A 15,144-nucleotide genomic window follows, 5' to 3' on the forward strand; every position below is an offset into this window, starting at 1 on the left:
AAAAAAAATTATGCCAAGTCTCCGATTCGCTTCAATTTTTTTATGGGTTCTTTACATGAAATAAGCTAACACGTGTTCTAGGAATTTTTTTTTTTCTTTTTTTTCTTCGGAGATCTGTCAAAGTTTGCATTTTTTCGTGATTCTGACTATTCATGTACTTCTTAAAATCGTTATATCACGGGTTCTGCTCTTCGTAGAGACTTAATCTTAACGTCATTTTAAAGCTAAAGAAACGGGCTTAACATTTCTATATATAAGATGGTCAAGGTTATCCTAAAGCTAACTTAGCTATTAACAGTTGAACTTTTTGAAGTTGATTTGCATAGTGAAGACCAGTAAATTAGGGATTTAAAATTATACCATAGTATTCCTTGTTTAATTCTCTAAAAATTTCAAAAAATTGGGCGTTTTTCAGGAACTATTATTAAAATAATTTTTTTTTATGACGAGATGCTTTTTTTTATGAGAGTCAACAAATTTTTGTAATTTGTTTACGAAAACTTATGATAACATATATTTAGAAAGGTGTTAATAATCGGGTTTTTGCAAGAATTTAAATTTTATTGCAGATTTCGATAGAATACCTATATATATAGAATACGTATCCAGATATAATATTTGTACGGCAAGATTTTTCGGTAAGGCGAAAAACTCCTAGGAATGGGCGTGGCAATTGCAGGACTAAATTTAGCGAAACGCAGATTTTATAGCGGATTTCGGCAGAATATCGCTTCGTTAACAACATTTGTTCCACAACTTTTTCAATCAAAGAACATTCTAGAAATGGGCGTGGCTATATCAAAACCAAAGTTGAAAAATTTCGGCTTTATTGTGCATTTCGCCAGAATATCTATATGGATTGAAAAAGTTGTGAAACAAATATTGTTGTTGTTGTCGTTTTGCTAACTTTATTCCTGCAATTGCCACGCCCATTTCTAAGGGTTTGTCGCCTTAAAGAAAAATCTTGCCGTACAAATATTATATCTGGATACGTATTCTATCGGAATCCGCAATAAAGTTTTACTTTTTGCAAAAACTCGATGCTTAACACCTTACTGAATATATCTCAAAATAAGTTTTCGAAAACAAATTTAAAAAAATGTTGATTCTCACAAAATAAACCATCTCGTTATAAATAAAAATATTTTAAAAATAGTTCTTGAAAAACGCCCATTTTTTAACTACGTTTTTTATAGAGAATTAAACAAGGATTACGATGGTATAACTTTATCCCTAATTTACTGATCCTCAGTATGCAAATCAACTTCAAAAAGTTCAACTGTTAATAGCTAAGTTAGCTCTAGGATAACCTTGACCATCTTATATATAGTGTTAAGCCCGTTTCTTTAGCTTTAAAACGACGTTGAGATGAAGTCTCTGCGATGAGCAGAACCCGAGATATATCGATTTGAAGAAGTACATAATTAGTCAGAATCACGAAAAAATGCAAACTTTGACAGATCATATCTCCGAAGAAAAAAAAATATAAAAAAATTCCTCGAACACGTGTTAGCTTATTTCATGTATAGAACCCATAAAAAAATTGAAGCGAATCGGAGACTTGGCATAATTTTTTTTACGAAATCCGTCCGACTTAAAAAAGAATGTCTCATATACATTTTAATGCTAGTTACAAACTACATAAATACTATTAAATTTCATTATAAAATTACAAAAAAAAAATCTGAGCTAATCTATATATCGTCACCTGAAATGCAAAAAGACGTAAAAACATCCTAACTGAAATGGAAAAAGTCGTGACTAAATTGTTTTTATTTGTTTCATTAAATGATGTGGGAGTTGTAATTTGATGAAATCCATTATATCAATCAAAAACTGAATTTTGAATTTTTTATTAGTTACGACTTTTTCAATTTCAGCGACGATGTTTGTTAAGTCTTTCTGCACTTCAGGTGACGATGATGTAGCAGTATTACATAAATATTTTGGTACTTCTTCAAATATAAAATCTATTGTGAAACAGAAGAAAACGGCATCCCTATGATTTCAACTTATGCCAAACGTTTGAAATATGAAAGAGAAATTACATAAATAAGCAATTTCTGAACAAACCAAAATGTTTTTGCACAAAGATGTTTAAATGGAAGCTATACACATATAAAAAATAGCAATCCACAATGCTTATTGGCAGGAGGAGAAGGGCATTTCAACCAGTTCTCGTCCTTTTTAAAGAACATTTCAAAAAAATAAGCTTCTAGTTTCGAAGCTAGCATTTATTTGTTTGTTGTTTACAAAAGAATACTTGCCAAGAATATCACTCAAAATTATAAAATATATAACGCTTTCATTCATTAATTCATAGAGTTGGCGCTTCTTTTATAGGAAAATTCATACGGCTTATGACCAGATTCATACCATGTGAATGCACCATTAAGGTATCCACTAGGAATGTTAATCCCGGGATCCCGGGATTCTTGGCAAACAATCCCAGGATTTTCGGGATTTGTAATTTGCACTGATAATATAAACTTCATTTTCTTGACCAGTGTTGGTTATATTTCTTTTTTTTATTTAAGAATTCATATTTTTTTATAAATGTATACATATAACACCGTGCGATAGTAAATTTTACACACAAAAATCAATATATTCGCGAAACCATGGGACAAATATAGTAAAATTGTTAAAAATTATTTAACCGGCATCCATCGCTTGTATCAAATTGATGGAAATTTCGAAAACGTGTTAAAATATTTAGAAAAATAGTTAATGTTTTGAATTGGTTTTTTACTACAAATGCGTATATATAGATCTTTAAACATTTTTATTCTTATTATCAGAAAATGAAGAAACTTTGGTCATTAATAAAAAAAATCCAACATTTTATTGAATTCTAGGGTCTTTTTCCATATATATCAAATTGATGCACAACGTGCTTTGTGTTACAAACAATTTCCGATGGATGCAGGTTAAAAAATTCAGCGAAATGTCTTTAGAGAAGAAGTATGGGTATTAAATTAAAAAGGAAGTTTTGTAGAATTTATTCAGATTAAATTTTTTTAGTACATAAGGACTAGTAAGTATTGAAAATGTCCTTTTAAAATTGTATCCTTGAAATTTCGCAATATTTGCCTTTCGAAAAAGGACTTATATAAATTCGATAAAATCCCCGAATTTCATCCTTCTAACTTTATCAGCTTAAAAAATTACCTATTCGTCCTTGTGAATCCAAAAAATTGTAATTTTATAAATTCTAAAGAAATTTCCTCTTTCATTTGGTACCCATATTTTTATTCTACATTGCATTGAAATTTTGAAATAATTTTTGGAATTAATCGTATCTTTGAAATTACAAAGTCCTTTAAAATAAATCCTGACGTCAGAGAGCAAAAATAAAAACGCCACTTTAAATAAAAAAAGCAATTTATTTTATGATAGGAGAGATAGAAGCATTTTTTTCTATTTATGTTGTTGAAAAGTAATGAATATCTAAATCCCGGGACTAATCCCGATTGTGATAACAATATCCCGAAAATCCCGGGGTCGCAAAAGCGGAAAAATTAACATCCCTAGTATCCACACACCTATGCGAATCTGTTCCTACAAAAATTACAACAATGCCGACTGAAAACAAAATTGAACGTAAGAAACCAAAACAAATTTGATGTAGAAAAGTTAAGAATTTTATTTTTGCTGAGAAATATCTTTTGTTCGTCTATAAACTGACAGTTTTTACTGCGATAAAATCGCACAGATGTGTGCGTACTTGCGTTTTTGAAGCAGTAACGTCTGTAGCAGGGTTGTTGCGAATATTCGCATTCGCAACCGCGGAGCTTCCGCATTAACTTTAACATTCGCATTCGCTTTCGCATTCGCAATAATCAAACAAAATGACAAATTGTGTCCATTTTGTCTCCGTACGTCCCAATTCTTTTGTAATTCTTTAATTAAAGAGTAAGATCCGTCAATAGGTATTTCCAGCGGAAATGTTCAACATCTGGCTATAAAGAGAATCGACTATCCGTGCCAAGATCTATACATAGAAGGTCGCGCAATGCGCGAATTAAAAATTGCCTCTCTGCGCATATAGTCCCAGGGCGATTTTTTGCTTTCACGCCTTCATGTCAAAAAAGCCACAAAACCTGATTTTTCACAGCGGCCAATTTCTGCGAAATTTTCACCTCAACTCGCTATGTCTCGGACGTTTATGTATCGATTGATTTGAAATTTGTACACAATAAACTAGGAAGTATGTATGTATGTATGTATGTGCCACCTTGCAGTCTAAACGGACGGACAGAATCGGACAAAATTTTGACAGAGTATTGCCCTGACTTCTGGGCCTATAATAGGGTGAAAAAATTGGGATCCTACAAGGCGTGGCACCTCCCATAGGCGTGAAATTTTTAATCAGCCATAACTTCGGAACCATAAGACATATGACCTTGAAATTTGGTATGCAGTAGCTGCTTATAGGAGGGTATATATAAATGAGTTTGTGCCACTCCCATAGGCGTGGAATTTGTTATCAGCTATATCTTCGGAACCATAAGTCCCACGAACTTGAAATTTGATATGCAGACATATCAATGGTAGGTTCTTATAGTAGGGTATATATAAACGAGTTTGTAAAAGGCGGCGTGGCACATCCCATAGGCGTGGAATATTTTGTCAGCTATAACTTCGGAAAAATATGCCACATGAAATTGAAAATTGGTACGCAGACTTATCTATGGTAGGTGCTTATAATAGGCCCATCGGCGTGGAATTTTTTATCAGCTATAACTTCGGAACCATAAGTCCCAAGAACTTGAAATTTGGTATGCAGGCATGTCTATGGTAGGCGCTTATAGTATGGCATATATAAATGAGTTTGTAAAAGGGGGCGTGGCACATCCCATAGCCGTGGAATTTTTTATCATCTATAACTTCGGAACCATAAGTCACACGAACTTGCAATTTGTGCAGACATTTTAATAGTAGGTGCTTATAGGAGGGAATATATAAACGAGTTTGTAAAAGTGGGCGTGGCACATCTCATAGGCGTTGAATTTTTTATCAGCTATAACTTCGGAACCATACGTCACACGAACTTGAAATTTGGTATGCAGGCATGTCTATGGTAGGCGCTTATAGTATGGCATATATAAATGAGTTTGTAAAAGGGGGCATGGCACATACCATAGGCGTGGAATTTTTTATTAGCTATAACTTCGGAACCATAAGTCACAAGAACTTGAAATTTGGTATGCAGACATACCAATGGTAGATGCTTATAGGAGGGTATATATAAACGATTTTGTAAAAGGGGGCGTGGCACATCCCATAGGCGTGGAATTTTTTATCAGCTATATCTACGGAACCATAAGTCCCACGAACTTGAAATTTGGTATGCAAACATGGCAATGGTAGGTGCTTATAGGAGGGTATATATAAACGAGTTTGTAAAAGGGGGCGAGGCACATCCCATCGGCGCGGAATTTTTTATCAGATATAACTTCGGAACCATAAGTCACACGAACTTGAAATTTGGTATGCAGACATATCAAAGGTAGGTACTTAACTTCGGAACCATAAGCCCCATGAGCTTGAAATTTGGTATGAAGCCATATCAATAGTAGGTGCTTATATGAGGGTTTAAATGAGTTTGTAAAAGGCGGCGTGGCGCATCCTATAGGCGTGGAATCCTTCATCAGCTATAACTTCGGAACCATAAGTCCCACGAACTTGAAATTTGGTATGCTGACATATCAATGGTAGGTGTTTATAGGAGGGTATATATAAACGAGTTTGTGAAAGGGGGCGTGGCATATCCCATATTCGTTGAAAGGTTTCTCAGCTATAACTTCCGATTCATATGTCGCATCAACTTTAATTTTTGTATGCAGTTATATACATATTTGGTAGGTGCTTATAATAAGGTCTATATAAATGAGTTTGTAAAAGGGGGCGTGGTGCGTCCCATAGGCGTGGATTTTTTTATCATCTATAACTTCGGAACCATAAGTCCCTCGAACTTGAAATTTAATATGCAGACATATCAATGGTAGGTGCTTATGAGAGGGGATATATAAACGAGTTTGTAAAAGGGGGCGTGGCACATCCCATAGGCGTGGAATATTTTATCAGCTATAACTTCGGAACCATAAGCCCCATGAACTTGAAATTTGGTATGAAGACATATCAATAGTAGGTGCTTATATGAGGGTTGATATGAATGTGTTTGTAAAAGGGGCCGTGGCGCATCCTGTTGTAATTAGAATTTACTACGCTATTGTAAATGATCATTATGAACTTTATGAACTATAGTCGATAGGTGTCACTGATTGTTAAGTGAATAGCACTAAGACGAAATGTCAAAACAAAATGAAATGTATATAGAGAAGAATATCTTTAATAAACTCCTTCCCTTTTGCGTGAAATCGGCTCTAGAAAAAGACGTGTTTTTCTATATGTTATGGGCCAAAGCACCAAAAATAATTACTAAAACTCATCGTTTATTAATTATATCAGCGTTTAAGCATCAGCGGTCTGGGGCGTAAAGTTATCGTTTTGCAACATTTGGTATCTTTAAAATTAAAAGATCGATGGGTGATTATGTGAACAAAATGATGATTTTGTGGGCGAAAGTAAAAAAAAGTCGGTTTTAAAATAGATTCAGATGTTGTCGGAACCTTAAGGCTTGGGGGACTGACTGACGAATATCGTCCGATGGTAATGGCCATCGAAAATAGTGGCCAAGAAATGACAGCTGATAATATAAAAACTTTATTAATGCAAGATGTTTCTTTTGAGCAACACAACAATGAGTTAGCTCTTCTGTCGAAAGCACTAAAAAAAAAAGTATATAAGCAAGGTATAAAGAAGTTCAAAGGTAAATGTTACGAGTGTGGAGAACAGGGCCACATAGCTAGAAATTGCTCACGGAAAGGTGACAAGAAAGTTGGACTGTATACGTCGTTTGTTGCCCAAATGTCATCAAACAATTGGTTTGTTGACTCAGGTGCATCAGCGCACATGACATCTAACATTCAGAATTGCAAGAATTTTCGAAAAATGGCCATCAGTGAAGTGATTACAGCGAATAGTTCCAGGCTTGAAGTGAAGGGTGTGGGAGATGTTGAAATGTTGTCAGCGTGTAGAGATAAAAAAAGTGATCGTGCTAAAAGATGTACTCTACGTTCCAGATATTTGCGCGAATTTACTATCAGTTAGCCAGCTGACTAGTCGCAACCTAAAAGTTTCTTTTACAAAAAAAGGCTGCCATATTGTTGATAGCAGCGGAAATTTACTGGTACGTGCGGCAATAGTTGATGGTATGTACAAACTGAATATCCATTCGCATCCTAATATGTCGACGGCGGCGATTGTATCGAAAGTGACTGTATCAGTAAAAGCTGATTCCGAATTATGACATCGACGGTTAGGCCATTCGAATCCTCAGTAGATGGGTAAACTTCTTGGTGCACCGACGAAAATTGAAAATTGTGTTACCTGTGCTAAAGGGAAACAATCTCGGAAACCATTTCGCAATGAAGGCACAAGAGCGACGAAGTTGCTTGAACTTATTCACACAGATCTGTGCGGACCGATGTCTGTGTCCTCCCTAGGTGGTGCAAAATATTACATCTCATTCATTGATGACTATAGCCGAAAAGAGTTTGTGTACCCGATTCGTACGAAATCGCAAGCGTTGAACAAATTTGTTGAATTTAGGACACTCGTAGAGAAGCAAACTGATTTCAAAATTATTAGGGTCCGATCGGACAATGGTTATGAATATTGCAATCAACGTTTCATTGAGTATTTGTCAACAAGTGGCATCATGCATCAGAAATGGGCTCCCTACACCCCACAACAGAATGGTGTAGCGGAACGAATGAATAGAACGTTAATGGAGAAAGTACGCTGTATGTTAATTGATATTGGCTTACCAAAGGTTTTTTGGGCCGAGGCAGTTTCGACGGCTGCGTTTGTCATCAACAGAATCCCGAATCGATTAATCGATAACCAGCCTCCAGAAGAAAGATGGCTAAATAGAAAGCCGGATATAAGAATGTTGAGAGTTTTTGGTTGTAATGCAATGGTGCATGTTCCAGCTGAAAAACGAAAAAAATTGGATGCCAAATCGATCCAATCCGTTTTCGTTGGCTACGCTGATGGGTCTAAGGCTTATCGATTGTACGATAAAAAAACAAAAAAGATTTTTGTTAGCAGGGATGTTATATTTTTCGAAAATGGATCGAAAAATAAGGTAATTGAAGATTCCATACCTAATATTATTGAAATTTCCTCAGACGAAGATAAGGTGTCTGATGAAGTGGGTGATAAAGTCAAAACTGAGACTGGTAGCGATGATGTTGTATCTGTAGAACCGGGACAGACGAATTTTAAAAATTAAGTAAGCGTGGCTAAAACTAGTTTATCGGACACCTCTCTCGTTGACGGTGGCATTTCATCCGAAGACAGTGGCAAAAGCGTTGATTCTAAGAAAAATATCAACCACGACATCACTTCCGACGAAGACGAAGCGATACTGCGGAGATCCAAGCGAATAGTTGAACTTCAACGTTTTGGAAGGGAACAGCAAGGAAATTCTTTGTGTCCGACATCATTTTCTGTTCAAAACGTTTTTCTACCGGACCCTCCTTCTTGTGAAGAAGCCATGAATCGAAAAGATGCTAATATGTGGAAAGCCGCTATGCAGGAAGAGCTGAACTCACTCAAGGAAAATCGTACTTGGACATTAGTAAGTTACCCAACAAATAAAAAGGTGGTCGACTGTAAGTGGGTATTCAAGACCAAGGTCGACACAGAGAAGAAGGTAGTAAGGTACAAAGCCCGCCTAGTTGTTCGAAGTTTTACACTAAAGGGATTGATTACAACGTGACATTCTCACCAGTCGTAAGGTTCACATCAATACGCTATTTGTTCGCACTAGCAGCGAGACTAGGCCTAAAGATGTCTCATATGGACGTGGTGACAGCTTTTTTGTACGGTAATTTAGATGAGGAGATTTTCATGGTACAACCCGAAGGCTTCATTGAAAACCATTCAATGGTGTGCAAACTATCAAAGTCGTTATATGGCTTAAAGCAAGCGAGCCGGCAATTGAATCAGAAAATTAATGATGTGCTCATAGCATTCGGTCTCAAGCGTTGCTCAGCTGACCCTTGCATCTACTATGCTATTAATTCCACAGAAATTCTTATTGTTGCTTTGTATGTCGACGACTTTTTGCTGTTTTCAAACAACCTGGCATTGGAGAAGAGGTTGAAATGTCACCTTGGTAAACACTTCAAGATAAAAGACTTAGGAGAGACCTCATCGGTTCTCGGAATGAGAGTGAAAAGAGGTGAAGTAAAAGGAGAAATTACAATCGATCAAAGAGAATACATTGAAAAGTTGCTCCCCTCTTTTAAAATGACTGATTGTAATCCAGTAGAAACGCCTTTACATCCGAATCAACGTTTGACAGGCGAGATGTGCCCAACGGACGATGCTGAGCGAAGAGAAATGAAAAATATACCATATCAGGAGCTTATTGGCAGTCTGCTGTTTTTGGAGCAAGTTAGCCGCCCAGATATTTGTTAGTTTCCGTTCTCAGTCGCTTTAATAATAACTATGGGAGAAGTTACTGGACTGCGGCAAAACGAGTGCTACGCTACTTAAAAGGCACAATCACTAAAAAACTTGTATTCACTGGCAATCATGAAGACATTAAAGGTTTTTGTGATGCAGACTTGGCAAGTGAAAATCTTGTCAGGCTACGTTTTCACTATGCAGGGAGCTGCAATTTCATGGTCATCAAAAAAACAAAAAACCATGGCACTCTCCTCCACAGAAGCCGAATATATGTCATTGGTCTCAGCAGTTCAAGAGGCCATTTGGTTGAGAAGGTTGGAGAGAGAGCTTCAAAACAACAATAACAAACCGACTTTAATTATTTGTGACAATTAGAGCGCGATCCAGTTGGCGAAAAATGGTGCATCATCGGCCAGAACAAAACACATTGAAATAAAAGAGAAGTTCGTGCAAGAAAAAATGGAAAATGGTATAATAGAAATAAAATACACGCCAACCAGTCAAATGACAGCAGATGTGCTAACTAAAGCTTTGGACAAAACAAAATACAAAATATTTACAAATGCAATGGGCATTATATGAATTAAAAATATAAACAATATTGAATTTAATTAAAAGATCTTTCAAGACACTTATTATTTTTCTTAGTATTAGTTAAATTCAGGAAGAGTGTTGTAATTAGAATTTACTACTCTATTGTAAATGATCATTATGAACTTTATGAACTATAGTCGATAGGTGTCACTGATTGTTAAGTGAATAGCACTAAGACGAAATGTCAAAACAAAATGAAATGTATATAGAGAAGAATATCTTTACTAAACTCCTTCCCTTTTACGGAAAATCGGCAATAGAAAAATACGTGTTTTTCTATACATCCTATAGGCGTGGAATCCTTTATCAGCTATAACTTCGGAACCATAAGTCCCACGAACTTGAAATTTGGTATGCAGACATATCAATGGTAGGTGTTTATAGGAGGGTATATATAAACGAGTTTGTGAAAGGGGGCGTGGCTTATCCCATATTCGATGAAAGGTTTATCAGCTATAACTTCGGAACCATATGTCGCATCAACTTTAAATTTTGTATGCAGTTATATACATATTTTGTAGGAGCTTATCATAAGGTCTATATATATATATAAATTAGTTTGTAAAAGGGGGCGTGGTGCATCCCATAGGCGTGGATTTTTTTATCATCTATAACTTCGGAACCATAAGTCCCTCCAACTTGAAATTTAATATGCAGACATATCAATGGTAGGTGCTTATGGGAGGGTATATATAAACGAGTTTGTAAAACTATATATATATAAATAAGTTTGTAAAAGATGGCGTGGCAAATCCCATAGGCGTGAAAATTTTTATCATCTATAACTTCAAAACCACAAGTCACATGAAATTTAAATTTGGTATGCAGACATATCTATGGTAGGAGCTTATAGTAAGGTATATATGAATGAGTTTATAAAAGGGGGCGTGGCACATCCCGTAGGCGTGGAATAAATTGGGAACCATAAGTCACATTAACTTGAAATTTGGTATTCATACATAGGTATCTATGGGAGGTGTTCAAAGTAAAGTATATATAAATGAGTTTGTAAAAGGCGGATATACATATATATATTTATCTATTAGATAACTCGGATATTTAAAACTGTGTGTTTTTTTTTTGAAACCTTACCGTCTTTAGATTATTTTGAAATGGAAAGATTAAATCGTTTTTTAATCTCGCGATGCTGTTAAACGAAAAAGGTTCGTTCATAATGAATAAAACTCCTTCCGAATTAAGCATTATACTAGAAAAGTGCAGCTAATAAAACAGCTAATCGAATAGGCAGCTAAACGGAATGTACCGTAGTAGAATAATTTTAATTTGGAAATTTGATCGTTACCTTAATCTATCTAATATTAATAATGGAACAAAATATTTAGTACAAGTGATGATCAAGATATATTAGTTATAGCACCATAAAGCCAAAAGTATGGCTCCTAAGGATGCCTTAATGTAAACAAAGAAAATAGTTTGTCCCCTTTAAATTATGCTGAACTGAATATTTGTATTACTGTTTTATATTTTGATTTGTTTACCCCGAACACCGTCGGGTGCTCTGCTAGTACTTATTAAAAACAAAATGGCGGATATTTTAATTTTTTTATAAATATTGAGAAGGTGGTTTTTACAAATGCAAAAGTTGTTTTATGAAGTTTAAAATATTTTTTTTGTTTTGATGCAGCATTATACACAAATATATACGGAAATTTTTGGGAAATTTTCATGTTTAGACAACAAGTAGTTCTAAAGTTATAACAATATTATGGTGACACCCTCGAGCGGGCGCTCGCCTTTAGATAACAAATATTTTTACATAGCACTTGCACAAATAATTTTGTAAGTAATATTAATTGAAATGTTGAAATTCATAAATTTATCGGTGTTATATAACTTATTAAAGTTCTTTGTTATAAACTTAATAGACATATGTACTTACATTTTCAAACTTTATGCAAATCTTAAAAAATTCTACAAATTTTCATATATGTATATTTCAAACTTTTGATTCAGATTTTTTGGAAAAAAAAATTGAGTACGTAGTAGAGCTCTAGATACCCGGGTATCGAGCAATGCGAGCAGCTCGATACTCGCTCGAAAATCGTTCATTGCTCAACTGCTCAAATGTTTGTTAAAAATTTTCGAGTTTTTGAAATTGTATTTGTCAGCAGCTGCTTTCTAATCCATGTTAAATAAATTATATTATTAAATACCAATGTAACAATCTTTGCATTATACATCAATAATTTAAAAAATTTAAAAAGTTGCTACCAAAAATGTCAATATAATAAAAAAAAAACATTGCTCAAATTACTCGAAAAAACTCGAATTGCTCGAGCTCATACTCGAAAATTTTCGAGTAATGAGCATTGAACAAGTGTGCGAGTACTCGCTGATCATATACCCGGGCTGTTTGAAAATGTGCGAACAAAATCGAGAGCTCTAGTACGTAGTTTTGAAGCTCATTCAATTTCAGTGCTACAAAGTGCAAGTTTCAAGTCGCTAAAAATTGCGTTGATTTTTGATATTTTTTTCTCAATGGTGTTGAGGGTTTTCTTCCATGCATAACTACATTTTGTTCATGGAAGTTAATACGTAACACCCTTGAGAAACAAATTCTAAAAAATCAAAGGTGATTTTAAGCGACTTGAAGCTTGCATTTTATTCACTGAAATTGAATGAGCTACAACATTGCATACTAAATTTTCTCTAAAAGCTGTTATTCAAAATTTTTATGAAAGTTTGTATAATTTTCTTTTAAGTTTTGCAAAAAGTTTGAAAATTTTATGCATATGGTTTTTGTTAAAATATGAAAAGTATTTTCATGAAAAATTAACGAAAAATTTATTATTTAAAACACTGCGAATATTGTAAATCCCTGTACTAATAACTATTTTCACTATGTGTGTAGTTATATGCATGCATACATATGTAGGTAAGTAAGTACATATGTCTATTAAATGTATAACAAAGAGCTTTAATAAGTTATATTACACTGATAAATTTATGAATTTAAACATTTCACTTAATATTACTTCCAAAATTACTTATGCAAGTGCTATGTAAAAATATTTGTCATCTAGAGGCGAGCGCCCGCTCGTGGGTGTCACCATAATATTGTTATAACTTTAGAACTACTTGTTCTTTAAACATGAAACATGCATTTAATGCATTTGAACAAAACAAAATTTTTAAACTTCATAACACAACTTTTGCATTTGTAAAAACCACCTCCTTAATTTTTATAAAAAAGTTAAAATATCCGTCATTTTGTTTTTAATAAGTATTAAGAAGTGTAGTTAATGCATCCTCTTTAGAATAGAATCTAGTTAATTATGTACAAATTTCAAACCAATCGATACACAAACGTCTGAGATATAGTGAGTTAAAAGTCCCTATTACGGTTTACAACTCAACTCAGTTGAATTGAAATTGAAACAACTCAACTTTAAAACAACTTAACTCTTTTTTGGCATTACGAATTACAACTCACTTCAGTTGAAGTTGTATTGATGTTGCCAACCTAAAAAAGTGACGATTTGACAGATAATTAAACAGCTGATGATTTTGTGGCGAAAAATTAAAACAATATACTTTACTTAAGGTTTACGAGAGAGTGTTTTTTTTTTTCAAATAAAAAGTAAAATGGACATAAGCGTTGATTTATTTTACAACGATGAAAATGTTGGTCCCAAAACTGATGTGCTGCGCATACGGAAAAGGCTTCGTGATCACTCGAATCCTTTGGAACTTCCAAGCACCAAGTAAGAAAAATTGTAGCGACAATTGAATGGCATTTTAATAATGTTTTTTGCAGATTCATACGCTACTTTCGTTTAAATAAGGAAGCATTTGTCTTTTTGCTAAACGAGATGGATGAACATTTCCAGAAACGTGTGCGAGGAACGGCTGTACCTCCCATATTGAAATTATGTGCAACTCTCAGGTTCCTTGCTGACGGCAGTTATCAAAAGTGCAGTGGAAATGATTTTAATGTTGGACTGGCGCAACCTACAATATCTGTAGTTATTAAGGAGGTTTTAAATATAATTGAGCAGCATATTTGTGGAAAATGTATTACAACCCAAATGACTGAAGAGGAGCAAAACGCGTCAAAAATTGCATTCTATTCAAAAAGCGGATTCCCCGGAGTAGTGGGTTGTATCGATGGGACTCACGTTCGCATCATTTCACCAAAAAAAGAAATGCAACATCTTTATCTAAACAGGAAAGGCTACTACAGTTTAAACGTCATGATTGTAAGTGAAAATGTAAAAAGCAAATAATACTTTAAAATAAAATGGTCATGACATCTATTTCGATTTCAAGCTCTGCGATTACAAAATGGCTATCCGGTATGTGGATGCTAGGCACGCGTGCGCAAATCCCGATTCCTTTGTTTTTAACGTAAGCGATTTGAAAGAGCATCTGCAGAGAAACATACAGAGTAATTCCTGGATTTTAGGTAAGACTGGTCATTAGTATTTAATACAAAAATAGATTGTTTAAAATATTCCTTAAAGGCAACGCTGGTTACCCTCTACAAACTTTTTTAATGACTCCTTTCCGCATGGCAGAAGCTGGTACACCACAAGCTCGCTACAATACAATACACTCTAAGGCTCGAAATATTGTAGAACGGACGATTGGAATATTGAAAAGCCGATTTCGTTGTCTTTTATCTGTGCGTGGCTTACATTATTCACCAGCAAAATCTACACAAATTGTGAACGCTTGCTGCGCTTTTCATAATATTTGTCAACACTTTCGCGTGGAACTTTCTGAAGAAATTGCAACCGCTTCAAGTACGGAAATAAGCAATGAAAACCTGAACATTGAAACAGAAGATGAGGATGCCGCCAGAAGAATTCGCAATAATATTTTGTTATCCATTTAATAGAAATAAAAAACTCTAACTCACATTTAATTATTTGTACTTCATTCAGTCTTCTTTTATTTTCAATGGTTAAATACCTTTTATTTAATATTCATTAAATATCACTTCATGTGCTCTTAAAATTAGGTTTTTCAAAATAGTTAATT

General features: G+C 34.4%; 2 protein-coding genes across 4 annotated transcripts in view; both read left to right on the plus strand.

Moving 5' to 3' along the window:
• LOC118745624 overlaps positions 1-15,144 on the plus strand; it is a 202,744-nt gene that overhangs the window by 148,997 nt on the left and 38,603 nt on the right. The window lies entirely within an intron of this gene.
• On the plus strand, positions 13,424-15,059 carry LOC118745629 (putative nuclease HARBI1). Its single transcript, XM_036479167.1, has 2 exons — positions 13,424-14,566; positions 14,625-15,059. The coding sequence occupies exons 1-2, from the start codon at positions 14,446-14,448 to the stop codon at positions 14,996-14,998; spliced, it is 495 nt and encodes a 164-aa protein (XP_036335060.1). The 5' UTR covers positions 13,424-14,445; the 3' UTR covers positions 14,999-15,059.

Source organism: Rhagoletis pomonella, unplaced genomic scaffold, assembly GCF_013731165.1.
Source record: "Rhagoletis pomonella isolate Grant_MI unplaced genomic scaffold, Rhpom_1.0 Rhpom_scaffold_00009, whole genome shotgun sequence".
Classification (NCBI taxonomy): Eukaryota; Metazoa; Arthropoda; class Insecta; order Diptera; family Tephritidae; genus Rhagoletis; species Rhagoletis pomonella.